We start from the raw sequence: 19553 nt of genomic DNA, 5'->3' as shown, positions 1-19553 counted from the left end.
CATGATAAAGTACGTACTGTGAAATGATAAAATCCAGCTAATTAACGTAACACACCATTCCCACAGTTATCTTTGTGTGTGTAGTGTGGCCATTTCACATTCACTCAGCATTTTCCAAGCTGATACTATAGTCACTGTTTACACACTAGACCCATTGCCCTTACTCCTTATTCAAATATGATATTCTTTGACCACTCCCAATCCCACTCTCAACCTCAAGGCACTCCACTTCATGGTAATCTCAACTGCACAGGGGTATAATTACGTTTATTGTCGTTTTGTGCCTGGATTCTATCACTCAGCATAATGCCCTCCAGCAGGTTTATCCGCTGGCTGCACTGGAGGGATTCCTTCCTTCTGAATGGCTGCAATCCGTTGTGCACTTGCACTCTCGTAATGATTTTAAAACCAGACACTGCCCAAATACTTATGAAAATAGCCAAGAATTACTCTAATCAACTTAATTATTCTAAATCATGGACACTCACATGTTTGTGAAGGCAAAAGAAGCTAATAATTATTTTTAAAACAAAAAATAAATTCACAAACTTTACCAAAATTTTCTAATGACATGGTACTTGCTGAGAAAATAGTCCTTGGCAACACAGAGGCAATCAAGGGAAGGACTTCTGTCTCAGCACTCCAAGGTACAAAACCAACTCTGAAAATTTAAGCAAAGACTTCTTTAGTTATGTGGTCTAAAAACAGCTAGGAATTAAAAACTACTACATTCTCCAAATTAGATTAGTAATATTAAAATGCAGTGCTTATGGTTTTGCCCAAATAACTAAACATATAAAGGTTATTCACTACCCAAATATGATCACCATTTGCAAAGGAAACAAAACAAAAAAACCAATTTTTAAGGACATATTTTTGTGTTAAAATAAAAACAAACAAGACGAAAGTAATTTAGAATACAGCTGTTTCCTCTTTTAAATAATCGGACATTTTATGAAGATGCTGCTTGGGGGTGTGGAGCAATGGCTTAATGGCTAAGAGTACTTGCTGCTCATTCAGTACTCTAGTTCAGTCCCCAGCATGCATGCTTCGTGGCTCACAAAATACCTGTGACTCCAGTTCTAGGAGATTCAATCCCTCCCCTGACCTCCAAAGGCACCCACAAAAGTACTCACTCACACATGGACACATGGACAAACAGACACACACACACACAGACATAATAATACATCTTGAAAAAGCAAAAGAATTTGGTCTTTAAAAAATATTTTAACTTTTATTCTCTTCTACTACTATAAAAAATACCAAATCTGAGGTGAACTCACATAAAATATAAGTTCCTTTAAGTATATAATCTGATGGCTTTTAGCCAATATGTATATTCATACATAAAAAGAACATTTCTATCTTCTCAAAAAGCTCCTCCCACTCTTCTGAACCTTTCTCCCTCCCTCAGGTCACCTACTGAAGAAATTTTTATGCTACATTTACATTTTAAAATTCTAAAACTGAGAGTAATATCTTTTCAAAGTTCTCAGGAATGGTATGGATCAGTTAAGAGTCCCCAAGATTTTCTGCATTCAAGCCCAATCCACTTTTCAAGCATTTTCTAAATAAATTTAAGTCTCCTAACAAAAGACCACTTCAGTCAGTATCAGGTGAGATTCTAGAGAAATACATTTGGAAAAGAATATACAACTTGGGCTGGAGAGATGGCTCAGTGGTTAAAAGCACTGCCTGCTCTTCCAGAGGTCCTGAGTTCAATCCCCAGCAACCACATGGTGGCTCACAACCATCTGTAATGAGATCTGGTGCCCTCTTCTGGCCTGCAGTCACATATGCTGTATACATAATGAATAAACAAATAAATAAATATTTTAAAAAAAAAAGAATATACAACTTGTTTAACTGTAAGGAAATTGTTCAAATTGTAAGTATCTGGACTTCATAATTTTACTTTTATTTATTTTCCATAATTTCTAGACAATGAAGGCATTAGATAGAGAACTCTATCATAGTGACAAATAAAATCTTATTACATGAGTGTAGGTAGCAGCTTGAGTCAGCAGTGTGTATTTGGCACTGCACCAGCTTTAGGACTATTAAAAAGGACTGGATTATAGAAAGTCAGAAGGCCAGGGCAGAAGAGGCACTTGACAAAACCATTATTTTGAAGAGTATGTTTAAAAATGAAAACACAGAAACAATGTTTCAGCAGCTAGCACATACATAATCTTCATTAGGCATTTCTAACACCAAGGTTTAATTCATACTTTTTATTTTATATACTTTTAATTTATACTAATTTATACTTGTATAAGAAAAACCTTAAGAAGATACCTATCAAATATGGAACGTAATACTTAAGAATTTAATGATACTTTTGTACTTATGTTAGCATATAAATTTTAGTGAACAATTTTTACCTTCCAATTCCAGGTAATGTATTAGGAAACCATGACAACTCCAATTCCTGTCGTTTTTGCCTAATCAATGCACTGATTTCACTGACTTCTACAGATTCTGTACTAAAAAAAGAAATTAAACTTTCATTAGAATTCCAACAATTAACAAGTGTAGAGTAAAAACTGAGTTTTGAAATAGCAGTAGTTTCTACACCCAGCTTTATGAACACTTTCAAAATAAGCACCTCCCTACAATAAGCAGACTTTTTACATTACAAAACAAAACTGTATTTAAATGCATATTACAAAGAATGATTAGAATTCTATATTAAGTGGCAAGATGTTGTCTGCCTTGTAAAATGGTCTCAAACTTCCTACAGAGCCCAAGCTGACCTGCTGCACTGCCAGACTACACCAGTGCTCCATCGTGGATGGTTGATCAAAGAGGTATTCAGATAACTTTCTATTCAGACAGTAACTCCAACTGGTGAGAGAAATTCTTACTCGGGACAATCATGCCCTACTTTAGTACAAAATAAGAAAATAAGAAGGGGTGTGGTTATCTTAACCAAAAATAGATTTAGCTTAGCTTTTCTTGAGTACTCTGCCAAGCCCTAAAATATCACCATTCTGTTCTACTTTGCTGGTTCAGTTAAGTCTGTGTGATTTTAAAACCTCAATAAGTAAATCACACAAATATACAGTCAACATCTATCTGTAAATCACTATGTGTCCAAAGAGGAAAGAATCAGCTCTAAAATAGGTCTGTTTTAATAGGTACTACTCTTACAATTTCACAAATACCTTGTTTCTCCAGCATATATTAAAATTATACTTAGCAATTTACTAGTAATACAAAGCCATAGGCAGGCATTGCAGACCATAGACTAACTCACCAAATAACAAGTTTTCTCTTTGCTGAAACTAGTTTGTTTTCCAATAGAAACAACAACAAAAATTAGTTCTCATCACTAGAATCTCACCAGTAGAAATTTCTACCAAAAGTTTAATTATGATTAAAACACAAGTGTAAGGCCGAAAATACTAACCAGTAAGCTCTATAGGTTTGAGGTCCCATATTATGGCTGCCACATGAAAACAAACTGGACACGAAATGTCCGATACAAGGATCTGTACACTGATTTGAACTTTGAACCTAAAAATATAAAAAGTTGTTAGTGAAAGCAGAAACAAAACTGCTTTCAAGTATTGGTATGCACTTTAAGCACTAAATAACTATAAATGTTATTATCTAAGAAAAAGGTATTTCTTTATTTCAACAAACCTTATTTGTCTTTACTGTAGCATTTTTCTTCTCACCCATTTTATTGTTTGAAAAGTTTCCTATAAAATAAGCAAACAAACAAAAGAGAACCTGGTTACTTGCCTCAAATTTGATTTCTGAAGTCTGTACACCTTTGACATTGATAAAGAATGTCAGTGTTGCATTTCTAATATTGTTTGCATTAAAAAAACTTCCCAAATGTTAACTGCATCTTATCTTACTAAACCACAGATAAAGGGACAACACATAAGGTAACAACAAACAGGGCTGTCATGCTCAGAGCCTTACAGATATGATTCTAATCGACATTTTCTATCCCCTTATGCAAATGTTTAACTTGAAAAAAAATGTTACATTCTGTCTTTAAGCTTTAGGTACAATTAACACATTTAGAGTTTCTTATCCAGCTATTACTGGATAGTTACAAGCACATGTCAAGTAGAAGCTGCCCAAGGGAAAGTGAGACCACTGGCCTGGTTGGCCGAAAGTCCCTGAGCCACTGACCCTTCGGACCCAGGCCCCATTCTTGCTCACAGCTCAGCAAACATGGAGTGCTGAGTGGCACTGCTTCTGCCGCAGCAGGCTGCCGCCATGCTGCTTACCACGTTCTCTGTTTTGTTTTGTCTCACCTGGAAATTATTTCTGTGTCATTTCAAATAGGCAGTTTAAAGCATATATTCTTTTTGTTTAGAGATTTATTATTTTTAAACACATATGAGTGGTGTGTCTGTGTATCAGTATGCACATGTAAGTGCTGGTGCCAAGTCCAGAGATGAATTACAGGCAGTTGTGAACTGGGTCCTCCACAAGAAGAGTACATGATCTTAACTGCTAAGCCACCTCTTCAGCCCCTTACAATGGATAAACTCCCCTAGAACAATAAATTCCATTAACATGCTTACTATTCCTAGTTTTCCTTCACCATTAAGCCTCATGTGTGCAAGTGCATGTGTGCGTGTGCGTGTATGCGTGCACGCACACGCGCGCGCAGAGACATTCCCTTGAGACTTGATTTCTCACTGAACCTGAAGCTCCCCCTCAGCTGTGCTGAGTGGCTGGTAACTTCCTAGGACCTGCCTATCTCCACCTGGCAAAGCCAGGATACAAGCATGCTGCCCTGCCAGGCTCTCACATGAATGCTGGGGATTCACTCAGGTTCCCACATTTGCACAGTAAGTACTCTGGCCCACTGAGCTATCTCTCCAGTGCATAAGGCCTATCAGTGTATTTATGGTTCACCATCAACTGTTGCTGATACAATCAGAGGTATTTCCTAAGAGTTCTAGAAAATAGCTACACTGCAGCAAATGGCCACTATAGTCTCAGCTTTGCCTGCTTCACAAAAGGTCTACTGATCATCCCATCACCAAAACACCAAAGCCAACAAAGGCACATGGAGAAAATAGGAGACCTCTTTCCTGCTACTCTAAACCATACTTCCTCAGTTTCCTTCGGTTAATACTGCTGGTTAAAGCATATTTTCTACTTAATAGTACAATAATTTCCTTTTTCATTACCATTCATCCTTCACCAACATGCCATACATACTGCTGGTATTACAAATGTAATATGGATATGGGGGCCAAGGGGTTCAGGTTCAGGAATTTACTGCTTTTTTTTTTTAAACAGGGTTTTTCTCTGTGTAGCCCTGGCAGTCCTGGAACTGGTTCTGTAGACCAGCCTTGAACTAAGAGATCCGCCTGCTTCTACCTTCTGAATGCTGGGATTGAAGGTGTGTGCCACCACCACTAGGCTGAGACAAAGATTTTGAAGTCCTTTAAAAGCCAACAGTAAAAATACTTAGCGGTTATCCAGCTGCAGCTTACAAATAACCATTTTTGTTCAACCAGATACAGAATTGCTGTACCGTAGTTACACTGTATCTTTTATGGCCTAAAGGTGCTAAGTTGTTTTGAGTCATTTACTACCTAATGAATATATACAGAATGCTGTTCTCTTGGAAGCCCCCTTGGGAAGCCAGCATCAGACCAACCGCTCTGTGGAAAGAACTGTTGGTTTTCTACCACTGCTCAGTACTGAGAGCTCCAGGGACAAGCACTCTCACTGAAGGATTCAGCACTGATTCATTTCTCTAAACGGGGGCTAGAGAGATGGATCAGTGGTTAAAAACACTATAGTTGTTCTTGCAGATGAATCAGGTTTGGTTCTCAGCACCCACATGGCAGTTCACAACCATCTAAAACTTAAGGTCCGGGGATCCAAGGCCCTCTTCTGACTGAACTTTGAGAGCACCAGCCAAAACACATAATACACATAAAATAAAAATAAATCTAAAAAAAAAAAAAATCTCTAAATTGTGATTTTCTAGAAATAATTTCACACATCTGCTGTGGGATATCTTTCTGTATGCTGTGAATATGTTGCTCTGATTGGTTGATAAATACAGCTGTTTGGCCAGTGGCAAGGCAGCTTAAAGGCAGATGGGAAATCCAAGAGAGAGACAGGAAGAAGAAAGGCAGAGATGGAGGAGACACCATCCCGCCGTCCAGGGAGGAGCATGTAATGCACACAGGTAAAGCCACAGAACACATGGTGACATATAGATTAATAGAAATGGGCTGAGTTTAGTTATAAGAGCTAGCTAGCAAGAAAATTGAGCCATAGGCCATGGCCACGCAATTTGTAATTGATATAAGCCTGGGTCTGAGCAGCTGCAGGACTGGCGGGACACAGGAAAACTTCCAGCTACACACATCCCCTCATCTTTCTAGAATGGACATACTTTAAGAAGACAAACAGCACCATCTATTCTTGATTTCTGCTTACCAAAGCATTCATCAAACCCTGTGGTGTTTCTTGAAATGTTTATTATTTTATTGTATGTTGAGACAAGATCTCACACTATATCCCAGGCTGACCCTGAATATAAAGTGTAGTTCATGATAGCCTACAATTTGCAGCAATACTCCTGTGTTTTCGTCTCCCAAATCCTGGGATTACAGATGGGAACCACCTCATCTAGCTTTGCCTTTCTAGTTCTAAATAACATCTCTATCTTGATCTCTTTTGTTTCTGATTTTTTTTTAACCATGTAAGACACACACATACACACACACACACACATATATATCTTTATTCCTCAGGCCCTTGCCCATCCATCTCCTATGCTGCCTTCACTCTATCTTACCTAATATATCAACATTTGACACTGTAGTACAAGTATAAAAGTTACAGCCAAGCCAGGAGCTGACTACAATTCGGTACACAAGGTCTTCGCTTAAGGATGACAATCTTCTTTCTCCTAATGAAGTACACACATCCTTCAAGAGAACTAAGAAAACAGTGTGTCGAAATTAATATCTAAGCCCTTTACATATTTGCTATGTCTTTATTTTTATTCCTGCCCAAGACAGCACTGACAGTTTAACAGAACATAGGAAGATTTGCTAGATTACTAAATATTTTCCTCAGAATTTTCAAGATATAATTCCATCACTTATTACTGATACCCTGACCCTTAACCTTTTATATGTGACCTGCTTTGTCTTTTTCTCCTTACTCAGACATCTCAGATATTATAAAACACTTGGTGTACACAAGTTCTTTCCAAATTCTAAATGTAGGTAGGTAGGGGTTGCTGTGGGATGTATGGCAAATGTGTTGCTAATTAATCAATAAAACACTGATTGGCCGTTGGCTAGGCAGGAAGTATAGGCGGGGCAAGGAGGAGAATAAAGCTGGGAAGTGGAAGGCTGAGTCAGAGAGACACTGCCAGCCGCCACGATGACAAACAGCATGGGAAGATACCGGTAAGCCACGAGCCATGTGGCAAGGTATAGATTAAAGGAAATGGATTAATTTAAGCTATAAGAACAGTTAGCAAGAAGCCTGCCACGGCCATACAGTTTGAAAGCAACATAAGTCTCTGTGTTTACTTGGTCGGGTCTGAGAGGCTGTGGGACTGGCAGGTGAAAGAGATTTGCCCTGACTGTGGGCCAGGCAGGAAAACTCCAGCTACAAGGGTGGGTGGGTGGGTGGGTGGGTGGGTGGGTGGGTGGGTGGGTGTGTGTGTGTGTGTGTGTGTGTGTGTGTGTGTGTGTTTGTTTGTAGAAAATTTCCTTTTGAATAACTTTTAAAAGTAACTTTCTGGGAAGCTAGAGAGATGGCTTAGTGGTTAAGAGCACTGGCTGTTCTTCCAGAGCTCCTGAGTTCAATTCCCAGCATCCACATGGTGTCTGACAACCATCTACAAGGAGATTTGATTCCCTCTCCTGGAATAAAGGTATACAGGCAGGTAAAGCATTCATATACATAAAATAAATAAATAAAATCTTTTTAAACCGTAATCATCTGCCTTTCACTTCTCCAGAGTTTCTCTCTAGAGCTTTTCCTAGTGTTTAACCACCTACATAAATGTCACCTCTTTGACAGTTGGTTCTATTTTTTTTAAGTAGTGTCTTCAACTGAAATTTTAAATTTCTATAACATTTTTAATTTCTAAAATACAAAAGATTTTTTAAAAACTTTTTTCTTAAGGTTGGGGATTTAAGTCAATGGTAGTTTGCTTACCTTGCAGGTACAAGACCCTGGCTTTGGTCTCTACCTCTGGAAATCAGAAAAGCAAAAACAAAATTCTTTTTTCTTATAACACTGATGGCTTCATCTCTCAGAATATTAATCTCTAAAGTTGTACCATCTCCCAACATTGAGTCTGTCTGACTATGTCTGTTCTTTGTATAGTTATTTCCCTTAAATATCTTGTAATCCTCAACTGTTTTTGAGACATTAAAATAAGATGAAAAATAGTGGTTAGGGCACAGGGGCCTAGGGGCAAGTGTGTTCCATACAATGAAGAAGAGATTTCATTAGTAGACTCCCAAATATCATCAACTCTAAGTCATAAGGGTCAAATTATGTCAGTGGAAGCTTCCTATCTCCTATTTTAGGTAATATAACAAGTGTGTCAACACTTCTGAAAGTGATCATAGGGAGAAGACCCGATACCTCACCATTTGATTTAATTTTGCTCTTTACCACTGTTTCCTGTCCTCTTTTGGCTAGAATGTCACAGAACTTAACCTCCACTCCACAGAAATCCTCCAGTCTGAATGGATAATCCTTTTCCTCCACTCTGTTCCGTAAGAATCTACAGGTTGAACTGTACCTTTAAAAACTGTTATTTAACCAAGGCATGGTGGCACGTACCACTGACACCAACACCTGGGAAGCAGAGGCAACTAAGTCTCTGTGAGCCCCAGACCAGACAGTTCTATAAAAGTGAGCTCAGAACAGCTAGCGCTACCCAGTGAGACCATCTTAAAAAACATTTAAGAAGAAAAATGTTAAACAACTGTTTCTTGTTAGTAGCCCCCATCTATGTCTTTAGATGTAACAGAAGCCTCCCGGCCTGTGAACTGTCTCAATCGTTAACTTCACTCTCCCTGTGAAAGGTTACAGTTCCTGCTAAGACACTTTGACATCCCTTAGAAAAACTTTCACACTTCTGGTTTCAAGGTCATCTCTTCTGTGCTTCCTCTCTCTCGTTCTCCATGTGGCTTAAACAGGTGTTCAATCTGTTATGCTAAACTGGAAGCCTGGCTTATCTTGAATTTGGTACCTCCCAAACACACTTCAGTAAACACCAATCCTAAAGACATTTTATGAAAACATCCTTCTGTGGGATTTAGTGGTAAAGTTCTACCCAGACTATAGAATTTTCCCAAGCACTTCAGGTAAAGAGTCTAGAAAAACATCTGTTTGTACAATATTAACTAAAATAATACAAGACTCTGAGATTAAAGCTCAGTGCTAAGCAGGCATTCAAAGACTGACTAATTGATTCCAAACTTAACAAGAATGTCCTAAAGAAATGCCTGAATGGGGCTGGGGAGACGGTTCAGGTAGTAAAATGTTTGCTGTGCAAGCATGGAGACCTGAGTTTGGATCCCTGGAAGCCACATAACAAGTCAAGTGACTATGGGAGTAGATACCCGTACTCCCAGCACTGAGGAGTAGAGACAGGAGGATCCCAAGGGATTAATGGCCACCCAGTCTAACTGAATTGATGATCCAGCTACAGGTCTATTCAGAGACTTAGTCTCAAAAACTAAGATTGAGACTGATTAAAGAGGATACCCAGCATCAACCTCTAGCTTCCAAATGCAAGGACACATACACGTACGGGCACAGGCATACATGCGCATACATGTGCACACGACACACCATATACATACACCCAAAAAAAAGGAAAAGGGAACTGCCTGAGAGGCTTTTTCTGTAAGCTGAATTTACTATAAATGATGAACACAAATCAAACTTAATGTTCACCTCAAGGGACAAAATATAGGTAGAATATCCCTAAGATAATGATAAGCCAATCTATGCAAATACTCGAAAACCCCAAATGTCTAAGATCCATAAACATTTACCAACCCCTGAAAATGTGGAATAAGACTGCAATACAGGCTACTAAACACTAAGTAATCAGGAAACCAGGCGGGGGTAGCACACGCCTTTAATCCCAGCACTAGGGAGGCAGAAGCAGGAGGATCTCTGCGAGTTTGAGGCCAGCCTGGTCCACAGAACGAGTTCCTGACAGCCAGAGCTGTTACACAGAGAAACCCTGTCTTGAGGGGGTAAAAAAGAGAGAAAGAAATCTGGCATAAACACTAAGTTACAACACAAACAAAAAGAACACTTAAACAGAGTTACTTACTATTCAACACCTTCAAATCAAGAAATCTTTCACACAATACATCTTCTCCAATGGTGTTTCTTTTTCTGTAGATATGAATGAAAGTTTAAAAAGATTTTTAAAAAACTAAAATTTTGTTCTTATTTTTTTTTTTAAATGGATTTTCAAGACAGTGCTTTTCTATGTAGCCTTGGCTGTCCTGGAACTCATTCTTAGACCAGGCTGGCCTCGAACTCAGAGATCCGCCTGCCTCTGCCAACCCAGTGCTGGGATTAAAGGTGTGTGCCACCACCAACTAGCTTATTCATTTATTTTTAATTCACTACCCCAAATCTATTATTCATAAATTTTATAATGATCCTGGAAGCCAATAAATGGTTAAATATTCTCATAAACTCGGATCAAATAGCAATAGGCTAAACTAAATTTTAATGTACAATGAGTTGTATTATGTTACTATTAAAACAATAATATAGCTGGGCAGTGGTGGCGCACGCCTTTAATCCCAGCACTCAGGAGGCAGAGCCAGGCGGATCTCTGTGAGTTCGAGGCCAGCCTGGGCTACCAAGTGAGTTCCAGGAAAGGCACAAAGCTACACAGAGAAACCCTGTCTCGAAAAAAAAAAACAAACAAACAAAAAAAAAAACCAATAATCCTATCAACTTATCATGACTGGCTACTGAGCCATGCAGAATAGAGGCATGAGAGGTTATTAGTTTTTTAAAGGAGCAATTAGAAACATCTAGCAATAAATAAATAATAAATAAAATTTTTTAGGAAAGCATGCGTGAGTGCCACTTACCATTCATTTAAGATTCTCTCCTCTAACAACTTTAACTGGGCTTTATATAGGCAAAAATATTGCTTTACTTAGCAGGTGTGGGGATGAATAATAGAAATGAAGGTGAACCTCATCACAATTTACTATACATCTATATGAAGTGCCCAAGTTATTTTTTACTCAATTACTTATGATCGTACTGAATACGACTTGTAAAGTTAATCACTAACCTTTTATCGCTTTTGGAACTTTCATGATAAAAGAGTTGTTTCTTAAAAGACCTTTCATTTTCCTTGTCTTTTATTTCTCTCAATTGTCTTTTTACTTGAATCTATAAGAAAAGCACAACTATTAAGAGAAGTATACCACACTGTAAATGGATTTTCAATTCTCCCTTATCATTACAAAATTCAAGAAACAAAACTGTCTCACTGAAAAGTATAGTCACAGACAGACAATGGTGCACACCATTAATCCCAGCGCTTGGGAGACTTAAGACAAAGCATGAATTCAAGACCAGTCCGGGCAACATACACATCTCTTTAGCAACGTAATTTCATAAAAATGGTGGAAAATAGTTTGTCTTCCAGAGACTCTATTTTGACTTTTATTTATTATATATATAAAATTATTAAATAATATATATTTAATATATTTATTATATTAACACTTTTCTCTAAGACATATGATAATTTGCATATTTGGTAAACAGATAAGCAAGTGTAACAAGTAGAGCCTTCTGTTTTGTGTATGTGTGTATTTCCAAGTATGAGTAAACTTGTGGAGGCTAAAGGAAAGCTTCAGGCATTTTTCCTCAGGCATCACTCACATTTCTGTTTCCAAAGCCAGGTCTCTAGTAGGCCTGGAACTAGTTGCTAAGTAAGCTATATGGCTGGCCAGCGAGACCCAGGGCAAGAATCACAGCACACACTACCACTCCAATTATTTTCCAATGAAGCACTTGACTGGGTGAGCTATCTCCCCAGGCACAGATCCTTCCTTTAACTTGTTTTGCTTGCATTATAATACTGTTTGTACTTTATATCAAGACTCACGAATAAAAATATATCAAAACAAGTTAAAAATACCCACACTGAAAACTGATGCTAAAATAGTGGTTTTTCTATGCCCTCCCCTCCAGTAACCAAGCTGTCATGGAGAGCAGTTTTTCCCTTAGAGGTATCACATACACTGTGGTTTTTTCTTAAGCTATTTATCATTTATTTTCATGTATTTATTATGTTTCTCATGCATCTTACTTACTCAACACTGTCCTGTCCTATCTTCCTCTTTTCCTCATGAACTCAGGAATGTTTCTATTTATTTTCTTCTTTTTACAAGCCAAAAATCAACAATAAAAATATTACTCATTTGTAAGAAGAGCCAGAGGAACAGGATGCTGTGAGACTGAGAGTCCTAGAGATGTCCGAGAGGCTATACCCATTAAGTCCCATCAACAAGGATGGCACCAACAGGTATACTAAGACGGAGGTGGGAGATCTCAGAGGGCTTCAACCCTAGACACAGAACTACAGCAACCTAAGGGATGCTGAGAGCAGAAGAAATGGCCTTCCCCAGGAAACAGGCCCTAGTTGGTTATCCAATACCAAGTGATCAGCCCTGAAATCATATACATACAAGTAACACTTTACAGACTGAGTAGATTGTTTTTATATATTTAGGGATCTATAGACATAGACATACACAAACATATATATGTAACAACAATTAAAGAAAAAGAGGCCATAAAATTTGAGAGCTATCAAGGAGGAGGAGGAGGAGTACGTGGGAGGAGTTGAAGGGAGGAAAGGGTAAAAAGACCTAATTATATTTTAATTTAAAAAACTAAAAAAATAAAATAAAATTTAAACATAATGACTCATACTAATAACATCAATGGCATTTAAGAACAAAGATGTTAAATTGTGTTTAATTTTATTTAGCTTGTCTCCAAATTATGTTTTTCCTAAGAATGGTTTTTAGATATTTGGAGCTTACGTTTTATGGAAGCTTATCTTTGAATTCAATACTCGAATTAAAATTTTTTAATGAAATAACATATTCAAACTGCTGTCCAATTAAAAACTGTTTCAAAATACAGGTAACAATCATGCTGATGATATTTTGGAAATATAAGTATTCTATAATTAAATACAAGACATCTTTTAAAGCATCTAATCTACCACATCTGCACAACATAAGGTGACCACTGTGGTATGCCCACTCTAGAAGGCAAAGGAAAAAAGGTCCAGTATTTCAGTAACCAGCATTGAAAGCTGTGAGCTTGCCATGCTAAAAAGAAATACACATTAAACTTAAAGATAAACAACTTTTAGAAAGACATTAATTTTCTAAACTCAAAATGAAATCTAAGCTTACCTTAGCACAATCTTCAAATGCACCGAGTTCAAACACGGCCTGAAAAGGTTTCCGGTCGATTGGACAAGAAGCCAGTACCTGAGAAGTGATAAGATATTATATATTTACAAATGGGTCTTTAGAAGAAATCACAATTAAATTACACTAAATAGTTATAATTTTCCACTATCACAGAAATATACTTTTCCAATTGCAAAATGTAGAGGAAATACTCCAACTGTACCATACCACAAAACCACAAGAAGCACCTAAAGTTTGCTTCCCTCATTCAAATGTTTACTGAACGATACTAACTGGAGTAAAGTGGACATGAGAAGTAAAACACCCACTAAAACACCATTAGGACGTGCTGTTCCAGCGAAAACTACTGGTAAAATCAAGGCTGTACTTCAAATCTACTGCTCTGCCTTGTAGAGCTGGCTATAACGCTAAGCGTGTGTAATTCTAAGTCAGCTATAAAGAGTGCCTTAAGGAAGCCATTTATAGTAATAGCCTATAATTTAACATTTCTGCCAAATTATTTTGACTAAATAGTTATATTAGCAATCAGAACATGACTAAAATATGGAAGAATGAAGCTTCCCCCGGTCTCCTTGGACCTAAATAATCCCTCCAAAAGTAAGTTCTTATGTACTTTTACAGTTACCCAATATTCACAAATCTTTTTAATGTTACAATTCATATGAGAAATTGCAATTTTTTCTTCTAAATTAATGATCATACATTGGTACACAGTAATTTTTCTTAACAGTATGGTGTGTCACAAACTTTTGGTTTTTTTTTTTTTAAGACATATAAAGCTGAGCATACTATTTTTAAGAGCATATTCAAACGTTTCTTTAAAAAAAAAAATCTATCCATACTCTTTACCTAATTTTCAAATTAGGTTTCTAAGTCTTCTAATTTAATTATGTATTCTTTATTTTGTAAGGAAATTTGTCTTTCAATTATTTTAGAATTAGAAATCAACCTAATTTTGATATATATTCCTGTGCTTTCAAAAATTTGTATGTATCAACTATAATTCTCTATTATTAAATGTATATAGAAGAATGTATTTATATTATGAAAGTAATTAAAGATGGACTGTTTTGTACTAGGACAGGAGGAAAAACTACAATCTAATGATGACATTACTAATACCTATAGTTCCACAAGTGAAAAAGAATCCTAGCAATTTAATTCAATCATCTAAAAGATCAAAGAGAGCTGTGGAATTGAGGCAATTCACTTTATACATTCCTTACAGAAAAATGTGATTTTTGTTTCTATCTAAACGTACATGAGTACAAGTAGAACAAAGAACGTGTGGCCCCTGATCATATAATAACACATTTCCACAAAATTCATGGAGTGATTAAAAGTGGCTAAAATATAAACTGAGTTACTCTCATAAAATGTGACTTTTCTATTGCTAGTAAGCAGGCTCTGACACGACCATGTTTCGCCACCCGGAAAGAGAAAATGTGGCCTTACTACAACAAACAGTTCTGACAAGAGACCTTAAGGCACTTCGAATTCTCAGAATTTAGGATGTTATTAATTTGCTACCAAAAACATATTTTAAAAGTAGCAACAAAGTACTCTGCATCTTACTAACAATGCATTTTAAATACAGTTTCAATTCAATGAACTGATGTCCTAAGAACAGAACTGCTTGTCAGTCAGCATTACCTATGAAATTTTTAGAGGTTACATTCTTAACATTTATATTGAAACTATATAAAGTACAATCTATCCAGTGCTTTTGATTTTTCCAAAGTTTCCAAGTATTTTTATTTACAATTTAAAGATAATTTTGAAAGATTAAACAGTTAATAAATGAAAATATTTATTTCATTAAAATAAAACATGCTTCTTTTCAGTGTTTGTTGAAAATTAAACTGCATAGAAGCTTTGTATTTACTTTCTTTCCTATTTTCTCTGTTGTTCAAACTCGGGCCCTGTTACATAGATTGTTTGTGCTTCAACTACCTAACTTGTGAAAATGGGAATAAAGGAACTTTAAGCTTTCTATGGTAATTGTTTGCAATTCTTAGGGAAATGTGTGTTATACACTAGTTCCTACATAAGATCCAGTTTAACTACATTAACAAAAATCTAGGATAACTAACAAAAGGAAAATCTGCAATATGATACATATAAAAATGAGAAATGAGTCCTTAAATGATTTATTTTGTTGGTCTACCTGCAATAAATTTATGACCCAAAGAAATGTAGGTATCAAATCAGTCAGTGGCTGAAATTGTACCGTCTCATTGTTTTCCTTGTTAAATTTCCTCTCCACATCAGCTAGCCACCATTCTTTCCCACTCTGCTTTGACCTGTTCCAAATGTGGAGGTTCTGGGCAGGATCTCCATTCTTTTTTCCCACTATGACTAGCTGCTTTGAGTCTGACTGGACTCATTTGAATAAGGATCTCCACTGCTATAAAAAAAACACACACCAAAGGAAAACAGAGGAAAGCAGCAGTAATGAGAAACAACAACTATGTGTTACAATCTGGACACACTTAACTTTCCTAAAGCTGATTTAATTAACACTAGAATCTTAAAATTGCATTATCTTCTCCAGGTAGGAAAAGTTTAAGTAAAGAAATAAGCCCAGAAAAGTAGATAAAAATACTTTTGCTGGGAAACAATGATGCCCATGTCATTTTAAAAAATATATATTGTAGAAGACCATTTGAGGAAGGAAACAGAAATCTAGTATTTATTCTCCATTTCCATAGTATACGTGAATAAAATAATTACAGAAGTCAATGGAAAAATCAAAATGTTTAAAAAATTAATGACTATTTTTCTTAATGTACCCTTTACACAAAGTTCATTATATGTACAAGTATCAAATCACACATTATGTGATAACTGCACAGCTTTAATAGAAAAAAAATTTACATCAGGGTTTGTTTTGTTTTTAAATGGCTTAGGTTGGCTACTTTAAGGCATTCCCAAGGGATTCTCATCCCTACATTTAGTAGATAGTGAGAAAATCCCAAGACACTTTGGTCATCAAAGTATAGTTTTCAAAGTAGTTTGTTTGGCTAAAAATACTAACTGAATTTTTAAGCTTCAAAGTTTTAAAAGCCCCTATTTAAAGCTAATATGGATAAAAATTAGTATTTTAAATGTTTAACTTAAAAGACTATTAAACTTTTTATATGCAAAATTTTTATGTTCATTTTGATTCATCATACAACAAAAATACCATTATTTACCTATTTAATGTGTGACTTTAAGTAATTTTTAAAGTATCTAATTAGTCCCATAGTCAAAGTATCTAAGAACACCAATCAACTTTATGATACAACTACAAAGTTAACAGAACTTGCTCACTGTTTTACAGTGTAATATATATTAAAAACAGAGCACATATCTTACAGCAAATGCTCTGTACTGTTATATAAGGAGGCAATTTTGATAGAAAAAAAATTATCTTTCCTAATGATTTCAGTATAACATACCCTAGTATTCTGAAGCGTTGTAAATTCCCAGCTCAGACAAACCCATATTTAAATGTAAGAACAGGAAGCCTTCCTTATTTGGGAATTCAGGGTTGTTGGTTTCTAATATTTCTTGCTTCCTGATGCTGCTCTATCCTCAATCACATAGGCTGCCTATAGATAGCCCTCCTAGAGAGAGAGAAGCAAGCGTTAAGGAAGTGTTGAAAGACTAAGTCTCAACACCTATGCTTACAGGTAGGTTTTCCTGTTCACGGGTATCTACAACACCTATGTCTGCCACTAAGAAATAAAGCATGTTATGTACAAAATTACAGTTCAAAATCAAAGATGATTTAGGGATGCATACCATTAGAGGTTAGTGCTTTATTTTAGAACTGTTGACCATCACCCCTTCCTTAGTGATAGTTCCAACATAGCTAGCCATGGCTCGCCAAAGTGCTCACCTATAGTCATGCTACATGGTCCCTATCGTATCTAAACATTCATTCAAAACAGCTTCTGCCAATGTGCATTTGGCTGTTTGTTTTGGGTTTGTTTGTTTGTTTGTTTTTTGAGACAGCGTTTCCTCTGTGGAGCCCTGGCTGTCCTGGAACTTGCTCTGTAGACCAGGCTGGCCTTGAACTCAGAGATCCACCTACCTCTCTGCCTTCTGAGTGCTGGGATTAAAGGCGTGCACACATCTGGTTTTTTACACCAGCTTTCAGAAACACATTCATAAAATTAATGGCTGTCAGTGATAAAATTAACACTAGGAATGCATTCAGTATACCCACTGAAAAGGAATGTTTGTACATTCACCAAGATACACTGTTAACACTAGGGTAGTATTATACTTTCTCTAATGTTGTCTGACATCTAATGATTAAGGTTCTTTTCCTAGTATACAAACAGAAAATTCAGTAAATTGCCTGTATAGATCATTTTAAATATTCTGACATTTACAACTAGCCTATATAGAAATATATATCTACATATTAATTTACTTGACTGATGAAAGACTACTAGATGAAGATTCTCACACATATTCTTATATTGTTTAAGTAACAAGTATCAACTGCTCTCAGATCTTGACCTTTGCTGTGTAATCCATCTGAACACACACTTGCACCTGTCTGTACTCAACACTGCCCTTTAAGAGCTCTGTGTCACCTTGAGAGTATCTTCATTTCTATTCTCTCAAGACTGCCTTTGCTAACTGTCCAGTTTGACTTCATTAACCTTTCATTCTTAGACGAAAGCTGTCAGCATTCCACAGGAATAGAGGACTGAGTTAAGTAAGTTCAACAATTTACCTATGTAGGGAAACTAATTACATTTTTTAAAATCCTTAAAAAAATACATAAAAAGAGAAGAACCTCAGCAGTTATCATGACTATACTAGTCACACACATTATAGATACATGTCCTTGTAATACAGCACATCTAGTTCAGTGTAGAACATGTGCTTAGCATGCTCAACATTGAGTTCTCAGATCAGTACTCAGGACCAAAAATAAATATAGTACGAAGTATTAAACTTGTAAATATGGACAGCCTCTAAGTTCTCAAGCCTTAACTCTCTACATACCCACACCCAAAGTAAAAACCAACCTTCTTATTCAGTACATGTAGCGAGGACATATCTTGTCTGTAGAGGATGGTAATTATGACAGCTGTCACTACTCCCATGATGCTTCAGACTTTTCTAGCCCTCCCCTTTGTATTTTAAATGTGCAAGCTCAGATAATTGAAATTAAACTTCTGTGTGCTCAAAGCTCTATTAAAAAGATATTCATGTGATGTTGTATGATATTTTGTTTGTGTTCTGACAAACAAAGCTTGCCTGGAGAAATGTAAACAGGAGCCTCCCCATTCAGTCTGAGGATTTGTAGAGACAGGATGCCCGATTAGGTCTGAGATTTCGTAGAAGTAAGAAGTCTAGTGGCTGCTGCTCTGCTTCTCTGATCTCCAGGCAAGCTTTATTTGTCAGAACACAAACAAAATATCATACAACATCGTGTGTGTGTGTGTGTGTGTGTGTGTGTGTGTGTGTGTGTGTGTATGCACATGCACCTGAAGAGTGTGTGTACCATGTGCATGTAAAAACCCACAGAAGTCAGAAAATGGGGTAAAATCCCCTGTAACTGGAGTTAGAGACTATTGTAAGCCACCATGTGGGTGCTGGAAATTGAACCAGGTCCTCTGAAACAATGGCCAATGCTCATAATCGCTGATGAGAAATGCAGTGTGTGTGAGAAAAAGAAATCTTTTAGGTGAAGGGTAAACTTTAGCACACTGGCTCTAGCATACACATCAGTACAAAGGCCTTTTCTAAATTTCGAGATTCTTAGCTCCAATAATGATGGTTTACTAAAACTGTCAACAGGGCATTTCTGCCAGTTACATTTTTGTTACATATTCCATTTCTCTTTCTTCTACTCCCCCTTCCTCTTATTTAAGACAGAGTCTTGCTGTACAGCCCTAACTGGCCTGGTACTTGCTATGTATTCCAAGCTGCCTGCCCTCTTAACTTGTGACAATCCTCCTGCCTCAGCTTCACAAGTACTGGGATTACACGTGTACAGTACCATACTGGCTTTTCAGAACTCTATGCATCCTGGTTACACTTTGAAGCTAAGAGGCT

General features: G+C 36.7%; 1 protein-coding gene across 1 annotated transcript in view; it reads right to left on the bottom strand.

The window, feature by feature from the left end:
• Positions 1-19553, bottom strand: part of Scaf11 (SR-related CTD associated factor 11) — a 45831-nt gene that overhangs the window by 6997 nt on the left and 19281 nt on the right. The window contains 7 exon segments of the mRNA XM_059246881.1: positions 555-661; positions 2388-2489; positions 3416-3522; positions 3652-3710; positions 10328-10392; positions 11318-11418; positions 13467-13544. Of these exon segments, the coding sequence (XP_059102864.1) occupies positions 555-661; positions 2388-2489; positions 3416-3522; positions 3652-3710; positions 10328-10392; positions 11318-11418; positions 13467-13544 (619 nt within the window).

This window comes from Peromyscus eremicus, chromosome 20, assembly GCF_949786415.1.
Source record: "Peromyscus eremicus chromosome 20, PerEre_H2_v1, whole genome shotgun sequence".
NCBI lineage: Eukaryota > Metazoa > Chordata > Mammalia > Rodentia > Cricetidae > Peromyscus > Peromyscus eremicus.
The sequence above is the reverse complement of the archived record's forward strand: the minus strand, read 5'-3'. Positions and strand labels throughout refer to the sequence as shown.